The sequence below is a fragment of the Salminus brasiliensis genome, chromosome 14 (assembly GCF_030463535.1).
Source record: "Salminus brasiliensis chromosome 14, fSalBra1.hap2, whole genome shotgun sequence".
NCBI lineage: Eukaryota > Metazoa > Chordata > Actinopteri > Characiformes > Bryconidae > Salminus > Salminus brasiliensis.
Window position 1 is genome coordinate 33,169,017 of NC_132891.1, and position 17,853 is coordinate 33,186,869.

The 17,853-nt window shown below is 47.6% G+C and overlaps 1 protein-coding gene across 1 annotated transcript in view; it reads left to right on the top strand.

The window, feature by feature from the left end:
- prdm5 (PR domain containing 5) overlaps positions 1 to 17,853 on the top strand; it is a 58,453-nt gene that overhangs the window by 1,866 nt on the left and 38,734 nt on the right. The window contains exons 3-11 of the mRNA XM_072696619.1: positions 2,021 to 2,143; positions 4,201 to 4,375; positions 4,933 to 5,110; positions 5,347 to 5,442; positions 5,737 to 5,858; positions 8,434 to 8,513; positions 13,224 to 13,308; positions 13,761 to 13,918; positions 14,906 to 14,999. Coding sequence (XP_072552720.1) covers positions 2,021 to 2,143; positions 4,201 to 4,375; positions 4,933 to 5,110; positions 5,347 to 5,442; positions 5,737 to 5,858; positions 8,434 to 8,513; positions 13,224 to 13,308; positions 13,761 to 13,918; positions 14,906 to 14,999 — 1,111 coding nt within the window. The remainder of the gene's footprint in view (positions 1 to 2,020; positions 2,144 to 4,200; positions 4,376 to 4,932; positions 5,111 to 5,346; positions 5,443 to 5,736; positions 5,859 to 8,433; positions 8,514 to 13,223; positions 13,309 to 13,760; positions 13,919 to 14,905; positions 15,000 to 17,853) is intronic.

The window sequence follows — 17,853 nt, forward strand, 5'->3', positions numbered from 1 at the left end:
ATGGACAAAAGTATTGGGACGCTTGCTCGGACTTGCTTCAGTCCAGGGAGGAAGGCCTTCTACTTGATTTAGAAGAAGGAGCATTGCTGTGAGGTTTTGATTGCATGCTTTGTTAGTGAGGTCAGGGTGTTGGGTGATGAGAGGTTCATGATCACCACCACACCTCATCATCCTCACCCCAGCTCATCCCAAATGTACTGGATGGAGCTCCAGCATCCATCATTGCAGAGAGCTCTTTTCCACTGCAGTTCTTCCACTACCCCACAGCTCAATGCTGCTGGGGGGGGCTTTACACCCCTCTATAGTGCAATGGAAGCAACGTAAAGTAGCCCAGTGCGTTCATTCTATGTCCACAAACATTTGGACACTTTAGGGTGTATCGCTTAGAAGATCATGGCACTCCACAGCCATGCCGGCTCGGTACCGAGGCGCAGAGAGAGAGAGATGCTTGACTGGTTTTTCTGGGCGACGGCTAATCAGTGCAGGCATGTAGGCCGGGTTCAGTGCAGGCCCTCCGTCGTCTCTGTAATAACGGCTCTGCCTGCCAAGCAGCGCCGTGGGCGCATAGCGCGCAACCCCTCTGCCCTCCCGAGATGCCATCCGATATTTGCCCGGCGAGATTCGGGCTTTTATTTTCAGCTACGTGACGGTTTAATTAGAGCCCAGATCCTACCGGGCTTAGCCACATTACTCTGTGATTTATACATCTGCCTATCTGGATGACACTCGGCTGCACTCGGTGCAGGAGGCTTAAATCTTAAATTACAGTGCTGTGCGTGATTGCTCTGATATATGGCCGCGGCATGTAATCTTTAACCGTGCTGTTACTTTCATGTGCTGGATGGTTTCACTGCAGCTGTGCAATTAAGAGAGGCCGTCATTCCATCGTTTGTGGGAGCCAGGCGTCATTAGCCGTCATTTCAGCCCGTTAAAGCCGGGACGGCCGCGCAAAATAATCATTTGTATCCAAAAACAGACGCCGGGAGGGCATTTCTCAGCTTGGCAGAGGGAGCTGGAGAATGCCTAGGTACGTATCTTTGAGCGTCTTAGCGTAGCTCTATCCTCCGGCACACAGAAGGGGAGGCTGGCCTGGAGTTCGAGAGGCTGCTACCTTCAATAGGGAGTTCGCAGCACATACGTAACCATGGAATCCCATATTTAATAACCCCTAAAGGCACAAAGGCTTATTATACACTATTACCTACAAACTGGTGGGGCTATTCTTTGCTAATAGAAATGTGTAATTCCACTTTCAGCTCACCGGCGGGACATTTACGAGGTTAAGCAGCGCTCAGGTGTTATCCCTGGGATCTCTGGCCACTCTTGGCCACTTGCTAGCTGTAAAGAGCCAAGAAAGTCGAAGGTGACTCGGTTTCTAAGAGGTATAAAAGTGAAGAGGCAGATTTCTCTGATAGTTGAGGTCTTGAGGTCTATCCACAGATCCTTGATGATGTTGGGGGCCAAAGCACTACCTTTAAAACAGATTCTGGCCAAAGTAGATCCAGATACGCTAAATGGACAAAAGTATTGGGACATCTGCTCAGTCATTGTTTATTCCGAAATCAAGGGTATTAAAAAGAGCTGATCCTGCTTTTGTTGGAGTAACTGTCTCTACTGTCCAGGGAGGAAGGCTTTCTACTAGACTTTGGAGGAGCATTGCTGTGAGGATTTGACTGTATGCAGCAACAGGTGCATTATGGATGATGACCACAACCTCACATCCTCACCACCAGCGTCCATCATTCCAGAGAGCTCCACAGCTCAATGCTGCTGGGGGGCTTAATACCCCTCTAGCCCACACCTGGCATTGTTAGTCAGCATAGTGCCGATAGGCTCCGATATGTTTATCTGCAAAGCTAGACAAGCTTTTTCACATATGTGCAACTCTGAGGGGTTCATTAGAAGGGGTGTCCACACACTTTCGGACATTTAGCACACTACGCGGATATGAAGCGCATGGTAACGCCAGGTCTAGACATTTTCTCTGCAAAATAACCGTGTTTCTGTCCTCGTTCCGCAGGTCAGAGGGAGCAGGGGCGACGTGCTGTACATACTGGACGCCAGCAACCCCCGGCACGCGAACTGGCTCCGCTTCGTGCACCAGGCCCCGTCTCAGGAGCAGAAGAACCTGGCTGCCATCCAGGTATGAGAGGGGAGATGAGCTGGAAGACAGTAGCTCTCCAACACCCTGTACCTTATCTGCAGTGAAAACACAGAGCCAGACCGATCCGGCTACTGATACGGTCCAGGGCCCGTATCCGTCAACAGGCGCAAAAAGAGCGCCGCTCTGGGATCAGGCTCGGCTCCAGCTGGTTGCCTTCTTGCTGACCGTGGAGCCGGAGCCGGAGTATAGAGGACGTGGTCATTGGCCGGAGGGGAGAGAGTGGCGGGTGACTGGGGCGGGGGGGGGGGGGGGGGGGGGGTGTTTTTGACCTTTGTGAGAAGCTCCTGAGAAAAGGGAGAAACGGCCAGAGACAGCGCCGCAGAAAAGGAGGAGCAGGCAGGAGCGAGAGTGTGTGTTTGTTATGTCTGCTGCAGCAGCGTGCTGACGCTGTGAACTGTGTGTGTGTGTGTGTGTGTGTGTGAGTGTGTGAGTGTGAGTGTGTGTTTATGTGGTGGAGGGCTTTGAAGGTGGCCGTGATAAGGAGGTGTAATGAGGCTCGGGCCAAGATAAGGAGAAAGACACACATGCCTGCACACACAAACATACACACGTGTACCTTTCATCTGTTCGTCTGTCTGTCTGTCTGTCTGTCTGTCTGTCTGTCTGTTTCTCTCTCTCCCTGCCCAGCCATCCTGCCAAAACATTACAACCACTGAAAGATAATGTGAGGAACATTTTATCATCATGTTTCCAGGGGGACCTGACAAGGGGTGGGATCTACCTGGCAGGATATTAGGCAGCAAGTGAGCCGTCCGTTCTGGTAGGTAATGATAGTGCAGGAAAAATGGACCAGCATAAGGATCTGAGACACTCCACTGACCAGTGTTCCCAGTACGTAGTATGCAGTGCATAGTAAGGGTCACTGGTGCTCACGAAGAGCCCCATCCGCCAGGATCTGCTGCTGGATCTGCTGCTGGATCTGCTGTTGCCTGATACCACAGGACATCTTCCGAGGTCTTGTGGAGTCCATATCTCAACAGGTCAGAGCTGTTTCGGTGGCACAAGGGGGACCCCCCTTATAGCCAGCTCAGCCGGACCTGCTAAGACATGAACTGATGGAGTCCCACCATCAGGAGACCACCTCCCACCATCACTCAGCACAGTAGTAGGCGTCTGTTAGCCGATCTGTTAGTGTTCTCCTCCAAGCGTGTTGAGCTGTCTCATGATGTTTGCCTTGGCGGCAGTTGGAACAGAAGTGGTGGAACCATGCTTCACGTGATCCGGGGGAGAAGGAGGGGGGGGGGGTCCTAATCAGTGGGTGAGGAATGGGAATGGCTACACTGAGGAGAAATTACGGCGGCGCTCAGGTCTGCTCTCAGCTGAGTTTAATAGATCTATCTGGCTTCAGTAATGCGCACCCGTTCGGTCATCCACGTTACAGTGCTGACAGCTGGCAGAGCGACTAAGGAGAGATGAGAGATGGGTGGTATCTGCTTGACCTTTTGCGGAGATGGAGATTTGATAATGGCACATTTAGGATTTCCCAGAGCCTGACCTCTGACCTTAATCAAGGAGAACGGATGAGCTGTTTTCTTTCCTTGTGAGTGTGTAAGAGTGTGTGTGTGTGTGTGTGTGTGTGCGAGTGTGTGTTTCATTAGCTATTTCCCTGTGATCTTGTCTGCTTAGTTTCACTTTGAGACGTATAACCACAGTCAGAAGAAGCAGAGGAACAGATGGGTTAGATGTTTATTTTAGCAGTGTTCTCATTTCAGCCTTTGATTGTATGTGTGTGTGTATGCGGTTGCCTTCGTTTGGAGAGTGAGCACTGGGGTCTGGACCAGGACCAGGACCAGGAACAGTTGAAGGACAGAAGAGTTGGTCATAGAAGAACCAGCTTTGGATCCCTGAGGATGGAATCCATGGTGGCTCAGCGGTTAGGGGCTATTAATGACAGGGTTGTGGGTTCGATACCCGGCCCTTCACCCTCTCTGCCCCCCCCAGGTGCTGGAGTTGGCTGCCCACCCCTCTGGCTGGGTGTGTGTGGGTAGAATTGCGAGGTCTGTGTTAGTTACGCAATGCGTGTTTGTTGTCGGCAGGATGGCGAGAACATCTTTTATCTGGCTGTGGACGACATCGAGACCGATACGGAGCTCCTGATAGGCTATCTGGATAGCGACATGGAGGAGGAAGAGGAGGACGAGGAGGAGGACGAGATCATCAAAGATGAGGACGAGAACAGCAAAGAGGCCAAGCTCCTCAGCGCAGAGCCAGGTTTGATGATGGCGTGGTGAACCGATCTGCCAAAACATTAAAACCACTGAGAGGTGACGTGCATAACTTTGATGGTCTGTTTCCAGCGGCTCCTGGCATCTACATATCAGGCAGCGAGCGAAGCAGTGCTGGAGGCAGGTAAAATGGGACAGGGACAAACTGTGACGTTCTAGACCGCTGGGTCAGACACATCTCCAAAACATCAGGCAGGTCTTGTGAGGTTCCCCCTAGTATGCAGTGGTCAGTACCTACCACAAGTTATCAAGCTCATTTATGTGATCCATGGAGGCCCCTCCCACCTCCCACCGACTTACAGGACTCGTTAGTCTTGGTGCCAGAGACTACAGGACAGCTTCAGAGGTCATGTGGTGTCCATGGGACAGAGCTGGGTTTGAGCTGTTTTAGTGGCGCTATATTAGACAGGTGGTTTTAATGTTATGGCTGGTTGTAGACAAGAGTGCCCTGGGGTATAATATTATATTTTCTTGATCAACATCAGTGTTTACACCTCCGATGTATGTGTATCTGTGTGCGTGTGTGTGTGTGTGTGTGTGTAGAGGCAGTAATAAAGAAGGAGGACCACCCCTGTCTGCTGTGTGAGAGCAGTTTTCCCAGTGAGGAGGTTCTGGCTGAGCACCTGCAGAGTCTGCACCAGAGAGGCAGCGCAGAGGAGAAGGAGTTCAAGTGCCGCAACTGTGGCAAAGAGTTCCCCGTCAAACAAGCACTCCAGCGCCAGTCAGTACACACACACACACACACACACACACACACTCATACATCATTTAAGACTAGCTAATGCATTACTGATGTGGTTATAAGAGGATTTTAGGATTTTCACACTTTCCAACACTTAAGTGTTATTATTATAATTATTGTTATTAATAATAATATTATTAATAATACGTTATTGAACATCTGGGAAGTTTCTAATGTTCTATAAATGTTCTAATTTATAAATGTGTGTTTTCTAGTGTTCTCCACTGCACTGAGAGTCCAGCCTCAACAGGAGATGCTTCTAAAGCTCACCAGTGTTCTCTCTGCCACAGCTCCTTCTCCTCTGAGTCAAGGTACACACACACACACACACACACACACACACATACACATACACACAACTACACTGAACCTTGAAACCTTAATATCTGATTATTTTATTGGACAGGGTGGAACAATGGCTTAGTCATTAGCACTGAGTTCTGTAATCGCCTCCACGAGCACGGCCCGTAACCCTCTCTGCTGCAGAGGAGCCAGACTCTGTGCCCTCACCCCGGCATTCTGAGCTGGGATGTGAGAGGTGTGACCACCAGTGTTCATATGGTTTACCTGTATCTGTGTGTGTGTGTGTGTGTGTGTGTGTGTAGCTTCGAGCAGCACAAGGAGGCCTGCAAAGGAGACGCCAGGTTTATCTGTAAGGCCGAGAGCTGTGGGAAGAGATTCAAGAGCAAAGATGCCCTGAAAAAGCATAAAGGCAACGTTCACACTGGTACACACACACACACACACACACACACACACACAAACTTTTATTTTCCTTGTTTGCTATATGGACAAAAGTGTTGGAACACACCTCTTTACCGTTACATTCAGGTGTTTCATTCCGGACCTCCTCAGAAATTGTGCGCCGGGAGCTTCTTGGCATGTGTTTTCATGGCTGAGCCGCTGCAAGCTAACCTTTATAGTGGTGTACAGCACACCAGATGTGTTCCACTGGACGAGTCTGGGTTTGGCGAATGCCAGGAGAACCTTGCAGACTTCCCTGCCTGACTGCTCTGTGCCAACTGTAGAGTTTGGTGGAGGGGGGATAATGCCATGTGGCTGTTTCTCAGGGGTTGAGGTCTGAGCCCATAGAAAACCTTTGGGATGAACTAGACAGAGGTTGAACAGAGGTTGTGTAGCTGTTAGAGCCGCAAAGTGAGGGCCAACTCCACATTAGTGCCTATGGATGTAGAAAGGGATGCCATAAACGCTCCTGTAGGTGTAATGTGTAGGTGTCCCAATACTTTTGTCCCTATAGTTTTTTTGACTTTTCTGAATCTGCCCGTTGTTTTTTACATTGTATGCAAATTCCATGAAGAGTGGACCAATAGAAATGCTCCAAAATGACCTGTAGTTAAATCTTTTTAGATTGACTTCCATTGAAAGGTAGGAATGTTTTTTCCTTCTCCTGTAAAGTTGCCATTTTGAAGATTCAAGGGTTTTTGCGTGACTTCAGCTACATATGTCCCTTTTAACAGTCTAATGCTAATCTGTCCGATCTGCTTCTACACTCTGCTAATAGACTAATTCAAGCCAACTTACTCTGAGTGGGAGCTCTTAGTCTTGGAATCAGAGTTTATTTGCTCGTCATTCAGAAAAGGCAACTTCCAGCAGTTTCAGCCCTATAATGACACCACAGTTGCTTGTTTGGGGGCGTGAAAATAGCTAAGTAAACCTGTCATGCTGTTAATGCAGCCTTCAATAGCAGCTGAACCCCTTTACATAAATCCCTTTGTTGAGTTTCTGTCGGGGAGTGCTTTTGGATCTAGCGAGGACCACACACGTGTATTAAACTGCTCTCCTTCATCCATTTAATAGCCTTTTAAAGCCAAGTGCAGCTCAGAGAAGGTAGAAGTAAAATAAATAAATAAGGTGTTGGTATTATTGATTGCACTCTTCACTCTTCTCCTCATCCTAATCTTTAACCTCAGAAGAATGAGTAGGGCTTGACCCTTAATTATAAGTGTTTCTGGCTAGATTGAATATAAAGCAGCATGCAGTGCTTACTCTGAGAGGCCCTGCCTCAAATGACCCCCCTAACACACCTTCCCTATGTAGGGCACTTTGTAGGTTGTGAAATAGCAGCACAGATTAGCTCAGAGTGGCTCAGCGGTCTGATGTGCTGCCACTACGGGCCGGAGGGCCTGAGTTTGAATCCCGAGCCGTGCCGCTTTGCCATCAGCAGCCGGAGTCTGAGAGAGCACAATTGGCCACGCCGTCTCCAGGGTGGATAGACGGCGCTGTCTGTTAGCTGGTGGGCCGGTGTGGTGGAGCTGGGGACTCAACGTTTTTAGGGTTGGCTGCCTGCCCATGCTACACTGACGGCAGTTGGCGGCTGGGTTTGCATGTATTACAGTAGACGTGTCAAGTCCTTAACCTCCTAGTGACGGGAACATTGCTAGTGCTAGTGCAAGGGGGAGCTACGAACGGGTGGGTTAAAAAAGCAGCACCTCCACCCAAACAGTGCATGATCTGTCCGAGCTAAAGTCTGCATAGTGCAGAACGGGGAGTGTGTAGTCCAGTGTGTGTTAGCAAAGTTAGCCTAGCATCTCCCGTTGTAAACAGAAACATGACATGGCAGGTTGGCTGCATGTGAGGGGGGGAACAAATCGAGATCATTTGATTTTTAACTTAACTGAAAAACGAGACAAATAATAATAATAATAATAATAATAATAATTGAACAACAATAAAAACAATAAAAATGAAATTTGACATAAAAATAATTATAAAATAAAATAAGAATATTATTATAATAACAATAAAAAATAATAAAATACTATAAAATAATATTATTAAAAACAATAATAATAACAATGCAAAAATAAATAATATAAATAAAATGTGACAATAATAATTTAACAACAATAATAAAAAATATACACAATAAAATACTAATGATTAAATAATAAAAAAATAGAAAAAAATAATAATACTATTTAAAAACAACACCAATATTCATAAATATATACAATAAAATATTAATATTTAATACATAAAATAAGAAACAATAATAAAAACAATTAAAAACAACACCAATGTTATTAATACTAATAATATTACTATTACTAATAATACTAATAATGTTCACAGCGGATCCGTACTGGCTGCTACTTAACATCAGACTCCTCGCATCAGGAAGCAAAACTACTGGATTGGGACTTTCCTAATACTTTAGCTTCATCACGAATTGTTCTGTGAATAGTTTTCTCCCAGCACTGTCGTTGACCTCTGATTCATGGTGTGTGTGTGTGTGTGTGTGTGTGTGTGTGTGTGTGTGTGTGTGTGTGTGTGCTCTGCAGGTAGCTCTCGCAGGAAGCTCATATGCACCATCTGCAATAAGAAATGTTCATCCTCAGTCAACCTGCAGGAGCATCGCAAGGTCAGCTACATCTCCTCCCTCTCCTGTCTCCATCCATCTCGCTCTTCTTCTATCCCCTCTATCACTCTATCCCCGCTTCCTCTCCCCCTGGCTCATCTCTCCGCCTCTCGCTCTTCATTTTTCCCCTCTCCTCACTCCATCAATCTGTCTCTGGTGTCTCTCCTGTGCTTTTCTGCGAGTCTCCTATTCTTCTCCTCCCTGTCAGGCTTCTGATTCTCACTGTCTCACATTCCAGCGTTCCAAATATATGTATCCCTCCCAGCATTTATCGCCCGTCTTCCACAGCCTCTGTCTCTCTCTCTCTCTCTCTCTCTCTCTCTGTCTCTCTCTCTCTCTCTGTCTCTCTAGGAGGTGAGGTTTATGTTGACGTTGTAACATTTTTCCACTGGTGTGAGTGCGCGAAGAAAAGGTCGTCTTTTGTTTCACGAGCTCATCCCCTCGGCCCCCGTGAAATCTAAGAGTCAAAGGAAGCAGACGATCGGCCCTTAGCCCTGGCGTCAGGATTTCTACTGCCTCGGAAAAAAAGCCTTACCTAGTTCCTAGCGCTAATGATGCCAAATTAGCCTGAACCAACTCCAGAATAAGACCAGTGACAAAGTCTAGAGGCCTTTGCATGCTCAGCTGTTATGATCATGGAATGTCATCATGGAAAATTCCTTTGTTAACTCCAAAAAAACCTAGCTTAATTATTTGGATATTGTTATATAATAGTCCCTCAGGGTTCGATTTTAGGGCCGATGTAACTTCCGTCGATTATGACGGTAAGCCAAGGCCGTTGCCAAGAGACTGCCAGTACTTAAAGAACCCTAACCAAGTGCATCGGTATCAGTAGAGAAAGCAGTCTTTGTCCTGGTTCCTCTGTAGATGATCTACAGATGCTTTGGTTGGGGTGAAAAATGCTCAGATGTCATTTAACAAGCCAATTTACCACCCTGTTACTTGCTTCAGAGTAAAACACATTGATAGCTGACACACGCTCAGAGGAAAGCTCAGCCACACCAGCTGGCGCCATCTAGCCGTCTGGAGAGAGCACGGCCAGTTGTGCTCCCCCGGACTCCGGCCGCTGATGGCGAAGTGGAATGGCTCGGGATTCGAACACCAGACTCTCTCCGTGGATTAAGATTTGGCGTCGCCGTCTGAGCGTCTTTGGCAGAGCAGAGAAGCAGACGCCATGTCCTCGAGGACGATGTGATGTGTCCTCATTAACACAGGTTACACAATCATCCTCCCTCAAACTCCGCCACAGCTCAGCCTGCCTTAACCTGATATATAGCAGCCGAGCTCAGCCGAGCCATCAGCGGTTTATCTAAACAGCGCTTCCAGGCACAGATTCGTTCCCTGTACAAACCCTAAACGAGCTTGCCACATGCATGATGTGCTGGGACACATCCAGTTGTGGCCGAGACGTTTGTCTTCCTTCATTGAGACGACCCTGTAACATTTGTCTCATAGCTCACCCTAAATGACCAGATCCCCGTCTGGGGCTCTTGGACCCTGGGGAGAATTAACGTGCTCTAATCAGCGTCAGTCTGCTCTGGAGTCCTGGGACGCCGTAACTCGACACTTATTAGAGTTACCTTCTGCAAGACTGTCCATAACTCTGCCTTGTCCAGTGAGCTGAATGGTGCTCGGAGACGCTTAGAAGAGGGGGGTCCTTATTCGGACTGATCAGTGGGGACGTCATGATCCAGTCTAAGCATATTTTAATGGATCAAGTATTTGCTGTTATATTTTAAGGGCATACGTCCCTTGTGATACGTCCCCAGAGTAGTCCCCTTCCCCCGTTCACTCCAACACAAGCAGGACAAACCCCTTTTAAAAGAATGAATGAACAAGTGTCCCAATACTTTTGTCCAAAGAGTGTATCAGTGCAGATTGCAGGAGAAGCTAGATGGTTTATTCATTTAATTAGAAATAGCTGAATTTACAGCGGCAGTCTTTTTGCTCTGTGTCCTGAAGATTTCCACCCCATTCCCGTCCTCTTAATAGAGTCCTAATCAGTCCGACTTCCGCTCGCTGCAGCTTTCACAGCCCTCGTTTGGCTTTAAGTGAGTGAAACGCATGTCTACATATGAAAGCTGAGCTTCAATGGGACTTGCCAAAGCTGCCGAGCAAGTCTTTTCGCTTCTCAGATGGGTTTAGGCCCGCATCCTCAGCCGGGAGGAGAGATTAGAGTGCAGCTATTTGAGCAAAGCTCTTGCAGAGTCCTGAACAGTGGCGGCTAAAATGTGGGAGAAGCTAATGGTGGTCTGTGCTGCCTTTAAAGGACCGCGATTCTGTCTAGGATTCTATTATTTTCAGGCTTTAACAATGAAGAAATCCAGTTTTAGCACTTTTAGCACAAGATTGGAAAACCTATTGTAGCAAAAACACAAAGGGACAGCTCTTGAAGACCAGTAATTCTTAATGAAGTCCTCAGTAGAGTGAAGAGTAGAGCGTTCGTAGCTCCCCCTAGCACTAGCAATGCTCCCGACACTAGGAGGGTAGGGCCTTAACACATTCCTCCTCAGATATCTGCACAGCCAGCCACCGCCTCTTCCTCCTTTCACACTGCCGCCAGTGTGGCCTGACAGCCGAGTGCCGGGTCGGACGCCGGAGAGAACACGGCCAATTGTGCTCTCTCAGACTCTGGCTGCTGATGGCAAAGCGGCATGGTTTGGGATTCAACCACATGACCTCCAGGGCCATAGTGGCAGCGCATTAGACCACTGAGCCAATCGGAGCTGAGAGCTCACTTACCTAATATCTGATCCGATCCGATCTCTGGTCCTCCAGAAATCTGTGGTCTTGGGGTTGGCTTGGCTTCGTGTGGCCCTGCTGCGGGTGTGCAAGCTATCTGCCTCTGGGGTTGCGTGATTGGTTCCTCTTATCGCCTGCATACACACATATATATATATATATATATATATATATATATATATATATATATATACCGTAGCAACCACCTAGCACCATCTTAGAAACCAACAGTTATACCATAGCAACCACCTGGGATACCTTAGCAACCAGTGAAAATCACTTTAGCTGCCCAACTATCACTTTTTTCTAGTCTTGCGTCTAATCTTCTTAGGAAGATCTCCTGGAAAATGCTGTGCTGAATGGAAACAAGAAATGAAGGCTGGTCGCACTAATCATTTTATTATCCAGTAAAATCATCTGTTGATTTTGGACCTCCAGGGTTTGAAAAGGTCACGTATTGAACCAAAGTCATGTTCGTTCGTTTCATGAGGTTGTGTGGTCCATTGGAGCCCATGTTAATGTTCTTCAGCGGAGACACATTACAAACATTCTTAAGTGTTTTTGTATTGGGCAGAGTTTCTGTTCAAACCTTGAAGAAGTTGAATGACTTCTCCATCTGTGGAAATGTGTGTGTGTTATTGCATGTGTGTGTGTGTGTGAGGCTCTGAGGTGCTTTAATACGCCCCCTTGCCTTCCCCTGGTGAATTGGTCTGAGGACATTTTCAAGGTTCTACACTATGAACGGGCAACTGAATCTCACCCAAGGGAGGCTCCCAAACAACCCTGAACCTGCAATTAAAATACCTCATATGTGTTCCCGTCATTGTAGCCGGAGTCTTCTAAACTCCATCGCTGCTGTGGTTTTTGGCCATGTTCTATGTCTTGTGTTCTAGTTTTTGTTTTTTCAAGCTGGTAGAGCCTGTGGAGCTTGTGTTCTTTAGATGTTTGTCTGGTTTCTTGTGCATTTTTGACACTTCTTAGGGCTGGTAGTCTCCACCGCAGCTCTTGGAGCTCTTCCGCTTTGCATGATTTAACGTTTCCCTGCTCACTTAACTGATCAGTGTGGTGTAGCAACTCTAAAAAACTCAGAAATCTGTCCAGAGAAGTGGAGTGAGCTGTTTTAACGTACATTAGTCTCCTTGCTTGTTTAAGGTGGTAGTAAATTCAGGCTCCTGCAGATGAAGCAGCATGAGGATGATCAGGCTACAAATACCTGCAGGGTGTGTGGTGGTGCTCAGACTATGAGAAGAGTTGCCACAGTGCAGATACACGGAGTGTCTTGTTGGATGTTTGGAAAATAGGTCGCAAAGTAGATGGTAATGATGGGCAGAATGGAAGGATTGCATTTGGTCGAGCCACAGTGTGAATGAAGTAGCTGAAGCTGCAGGTGCATGGAAGCGTACCGTCATATGGGTCTACCAGCAGTGGCAAACATTTCCAGTCTACCGGAAATTCTCCTCAGAATTGTGGCTGAAAGGCAAAACCGACGGACAGGGAACTGCAGACCATGATTTGCGACCCATTTTCCACACTTTTTACTCCTCCAAACACACCCCAGGTCATTGTTGCCCAAACAGCTCAGTCTTAACCTTCTGAAGGCTTGTTCGTCATCCTTGTGGTCAGCTGGAGACTTTAGTCAAGCTTGAAAGTGTTGTTTTTGGAACATAGGCGTCTTTCTTGGACGTCAGCTTCCAGGTCGGGGCAGGCCTACTACTTGGGTGGTTTTTGGGTCGTTCCTAACCATCCAAACCAATTTACAGAATAAACGAGTGACAGTATATTGGAATGGCCAAGTCCTAGGTCTGATCTCAGCCTTGTTGAATTGCATGTATCGGAGCCTCTTGCAGAGGAGGATACTGCTTTTCTTATTGCAACTCAAGTAAAGGTTCACATAGTGAAGTGGGCACCCCTGGTTCCATATATGTTGAAGCGACTAAGACATAACCACATAGGTTTATGGTCTGTCTGCAGGTCCATGAGGTATTCGACTGCCCTGCCTGTGACAAGAAGTTCATCTCGACCAATCAGCTGAAGCGGCACATGATCACACACTCAGGTAAGGGTGCAGCTGAGGAGTGTTCCCACGCCTGGCATTAGGCATGGTGCCCGTAGGTTCATGAGTCCTAATCTATTACTCATGGCAGTACTATCTCAAGTAGCTGAATGCATTCATTAGGGGTACGAGCTGCACGTGCCTGTGATGACAATTCACTGCCGAGATAGCAACGAACGTCTGACCGTTGACAAGCTCCTCCTGTGTTTTCCGTTGCCGAGATAGTGTTGCTATTTAAGTGACGCAGGTGGAAGGAGTGAAAATAGACTGTTGGTGGGGTGTAAGATGAGACTTCTCTGCTTTGTAAAATGCCCCTGCCACCAACGGGAGTGTCAAACATATGGCCGCCTATTGCTATCGAACCACCATCATCATTTAAGGCGGAGTCCTCTTGGGGGCGCACTAGCCCGGTTGGACAAATCATCTGGATCTGTGTTTTTGTATCTGCTCCTCAGAGAAGCGCCCCTACACCTGTGAGATCTGCAATCGCAGCTTCAAGCGTTTGGACCAGGTTACAGCTCATAAGATCATTCACAGTGAGGACAAACCGTACAAGTGCAAGCTGTGCTGGAAGGCGTTCGCCCACCGCAACGTCTACAAGAACCACAAAAAGGTACCTGTGTGTGTAAGTGTGTGATCGTATGTGTTAGGGCACTTGCATGAAGCTGGCTTCGCCGGCACGGCTGCTGTGTTGGATTGCCGCCACAGTATGGAGGTTTAACTATAGGTAGGCCATTCAAATCATTATAAGGGACAAAATTTGGACAAAAGTATTGGGACACCTCCTCATTCGTTGTTTCTTCCAAAATCTAGGGTATTAAAAAAGACCCTATCCTGCTTTTGTTGGAGTAACTGTCACTACTGTCCAGGGAAGAAGGCTTTCTACTAGATTTTGCAGGAGCATTGCTGTGAGGATTTTGATTTGATTGCACTCAGTGACTGGATATTCACCACCCCACCTCATCCCCAACACCACAGCTAGTTCCACTGCTCCTCAGCTCAATGCTGGGGGGCTTTATATCCCTCTGGCCCACGCCTGGCATTAGGCAGCATGGTGCCAACAACTTAAAGTAGCTGAATGCATTCATTAGAAGGGGTGTCCTCAAACATATGGACATGTAGCATAGGTTATGTTGGTTGAAATGTCAGAGGAGGGACAGACAGCACAACCAGACAGACAGACTGATGGGTAAATAAGGAGAAGGATCCGTAAGCTTCTTATCTTAATGGAGATCGTCAGTCCAATCAGCCACTGTGGAGCCTCAGCCAAAGCTGCCGGCGAACCCTGACCCCCACTAACCCCTGCTGACCTTCAACCTTTACTCCTGCAGGCAGATAGAGTTATCCCCAAAACCCCACACGGCTCGCGGGGGAATGGGGGGGGGGGGGGGGCAGAGAATAACAAAGATCTATATTTTTGTTATTATTATTATTAGTTATGAGAGTATTATGGTTGTATTTATACTGCTGTCTGATCACCGTCGCTCCTCATTATCTAATGATGAAGACTAGTCACATCAGACACTTAATCTCTCTCTCTCTCTCTCTCTCTCTCTCTCTGTCTCTCTGTGTCTGTGTCTCTCTCTCTCTGTCTCTCCAGACTCACTCAGAGGAGAGGCCGTTTCAGTGTGAGGAGTGTAAGGCTCTCTTTCGCACTCCATTCTCCCTGCAGCGTCATCTTCTCATCCACAACAGTAAGACCCTCACCATCAATTTGTGTGTGTGTGTGTGTGTGTGTGTGTGTGTGTGTTAGAGGTCTGCAGTGGCATGAAAAAACCCGAATCCAACCTGATCGGCCTAACTGGTTCTGAGGGAGAGTGGGAAAGAACACGAGAGAGAGAGAGAGCCCATGCATGCAAGGGAGACTCAAAACAGGGAGCGCGAGTGTGCGCGAGAGAGCGAAAACAACCCCGAATCGGCATGTAAAAATATTCAGGATGTTGGATGATGATCACCACCCCACCTCATCACCCCCAACTCCCCAACTCATTCCAAAAGTACTGGATGGAGCACCACCATCCATCATTCCAGAGAACACAGCTCTTCCACTGCTCCACAGCTCAATACTGCTGGGGGGCTTTGTACCCTCCTCTAGCCCACGCCTTGTATTAGGCAGCATGGTGCCAATGGGTTCATGCTGATCTGCTCCTGCAGAGAGTCCTATTCTATTGGCAGTACTACTCTATGTGGCCTAGATAAGCTCTATGTGAGCAATGGGTGCAACTTAAAGTAGCTGAATGCATTCATTAGAAGGGGTGTCCACAAACATTTGGACATGTATTGTTTGAAGCAAAAAGTCCGATTTGGGCCACTTTTACTGGAACGCTGAAATGGTTCTTTGTCTGGTTTAAGGGTTCTTTACATACCAGGACATTCTTCATGGAACCTTCTATAAAGAACCACAAATGGGTCCCACATATCTCCTGCCGAGGAACGTCCTGGGAGCCTCAGCCACCGGTCCAGCTGGCCACCCGCGAGCCCTCCTCTGCGGCTCAGGCCCCGGCACCGTGTGTGGGGCGTGGGGTGCATGTTGAGGGCGCGTGGAGCCGCCTGGTCCAGGCAGGATGAAGCTGGCCTCTGCTCTGCCCAGTCTAGACTGATGACACCAAGATTATAGAGCTGCAGGCATTTCCTGCTGTCCTCCCGAGGGGCCTATCGCTGCCCACCACCCCCTCACCCACCTCACCCCCACCCCCCCCTCGTCACTGAAGGACACAGTTATAGGGGCTTATGCTGGGATTCTCTGTGACAGAAGGGGTGGGGGGTGGACGGGAAAGAGAGAGAGAGAAGATGAACACATATCTTGGCTGTAGTCGACTGGTGTGTGTGTGTGTGTGTGTGTGTGTGTGTGTGTGTGTGGTTAGCGATGTGCACACTGCTTACTGTGAGGAAATGGAAGACAGCTGTCTCAGTGTTTTCTCATGAAGTTGAAGCTGCTGTTGAGGGAATCAATTAAATAGCCTTTACACCTTTAACAAGGTCAACTGGCGTACTGGGGCGAGGCCTTCACATACACCTCATAAACAGCTGTGTGTGTGTGTGTGTGTGTGTGTGTGTGTGTGTTAGCTAGAATGACCCTCTCTCGTTACCTTACTACAACAACAACAGCTTAACTGCTGACGTAATTGATTTTTGTTGACTGATGTAATAGAGATACACACCAATCAGCCATAACATTAGTACCACCTACCATACTACCATTCGAGACATGGGCTGAAGGCGTCCTGTGGTATCTGGCAACAAGTTATGAGGTGGGTGAGGCCTCCATGAGCATCACTGAGCCTTAGGTGCCTATGATCCTGTCACCGGTTCACCGGTTGTCCTTCCTTGGAACACTTATGGTAGGTACTGGCCACTGCATACTAGGTGGGGGAACACCCCACAAGACCTGTCTGATGTATTGGAGATGTTTTGGTTCTGACCCAGTCATCGTCTTGACCAAGCCCGACCCAGTTGGTCATCCAGCAAGACCACGCATGTTGACCAGCATGACCAGAAGCAAATGCAGGAGACACTATTTGCTTGGTTAACCAGCAAACTTACCAGTATAGGCTGTGTTTTCACCTGTCTGACCAGCCTTTCAACCAGCTTGACCATCACAGACCAGCTTAGACCATCTGCTGGATTTTTTAGGGATGATTGCTGGTATCCAGAGTTTGCCTCTTTAGTTTAGAATGGGAGATGCTAGGCTAACAAGTACTGGACTTAGACTGTCCAGACTGTCCAGTTCGTCCAGATCTTCCTCTGTTTTGTGGTTCTAACTTTTCCACAGAGCTGAATTTTTTCGAACGGCCGACAGATCTTCAGCAGCCCGAACGTGCTCCCTGTGGCATCCAGGAGAATGTAGCTGTATCATAGCTTTAGCATATCGACCAGGCATCGGCTTGGAAATGACTACTCTCCTAGGAGATATAGTGTGTGTCCATACAGTTCCAGCAGCAGATGTACACTCATCATTCACTTATGCACTTATCCCACCATCACCCACCATTTACTCTACTCCATGGGCCACATTATGAAGTCCACCTACCTTATAGATCCACTATAATGGTGTACAGTTACAGACTGTAGCCTAGCTGTTGTCAGCCCTCTCTCTACCCTGTTCATCATTGGTCAGTTTCTGACTGCAGGGCTGATGGTGACCAGATATTATTTGGGTGGAGGCTCAGTACACTTCTCAGCACAGCATGGTAGTGCATGGGAGGATCACCACCCTAATACTACCTGCTCTGTGGTGGTCAGTCCTGTGGGGTCCTGACCATTGAAGAGACGAGGAGGCTGTGATTATAGAACTACTATGTGCTCCTATATGGGAAGTGGAGCTGATGGGTCAATTTCATTCCAAACCAGGGGTCATAATGGTCATAATGTTCTGATATGACTGTGTACTTTAAAGAATTCACTATACAGTGGCTATTTTAAATCGCTATGTATAAAGTGAATAAACTACAATAAATGGTTTCATTTAATAACTATATAAAACTATTTTTATATTAATTCATGTAAATAACTTTAAATTACTAAAAAATCACTGTATATTATTACATT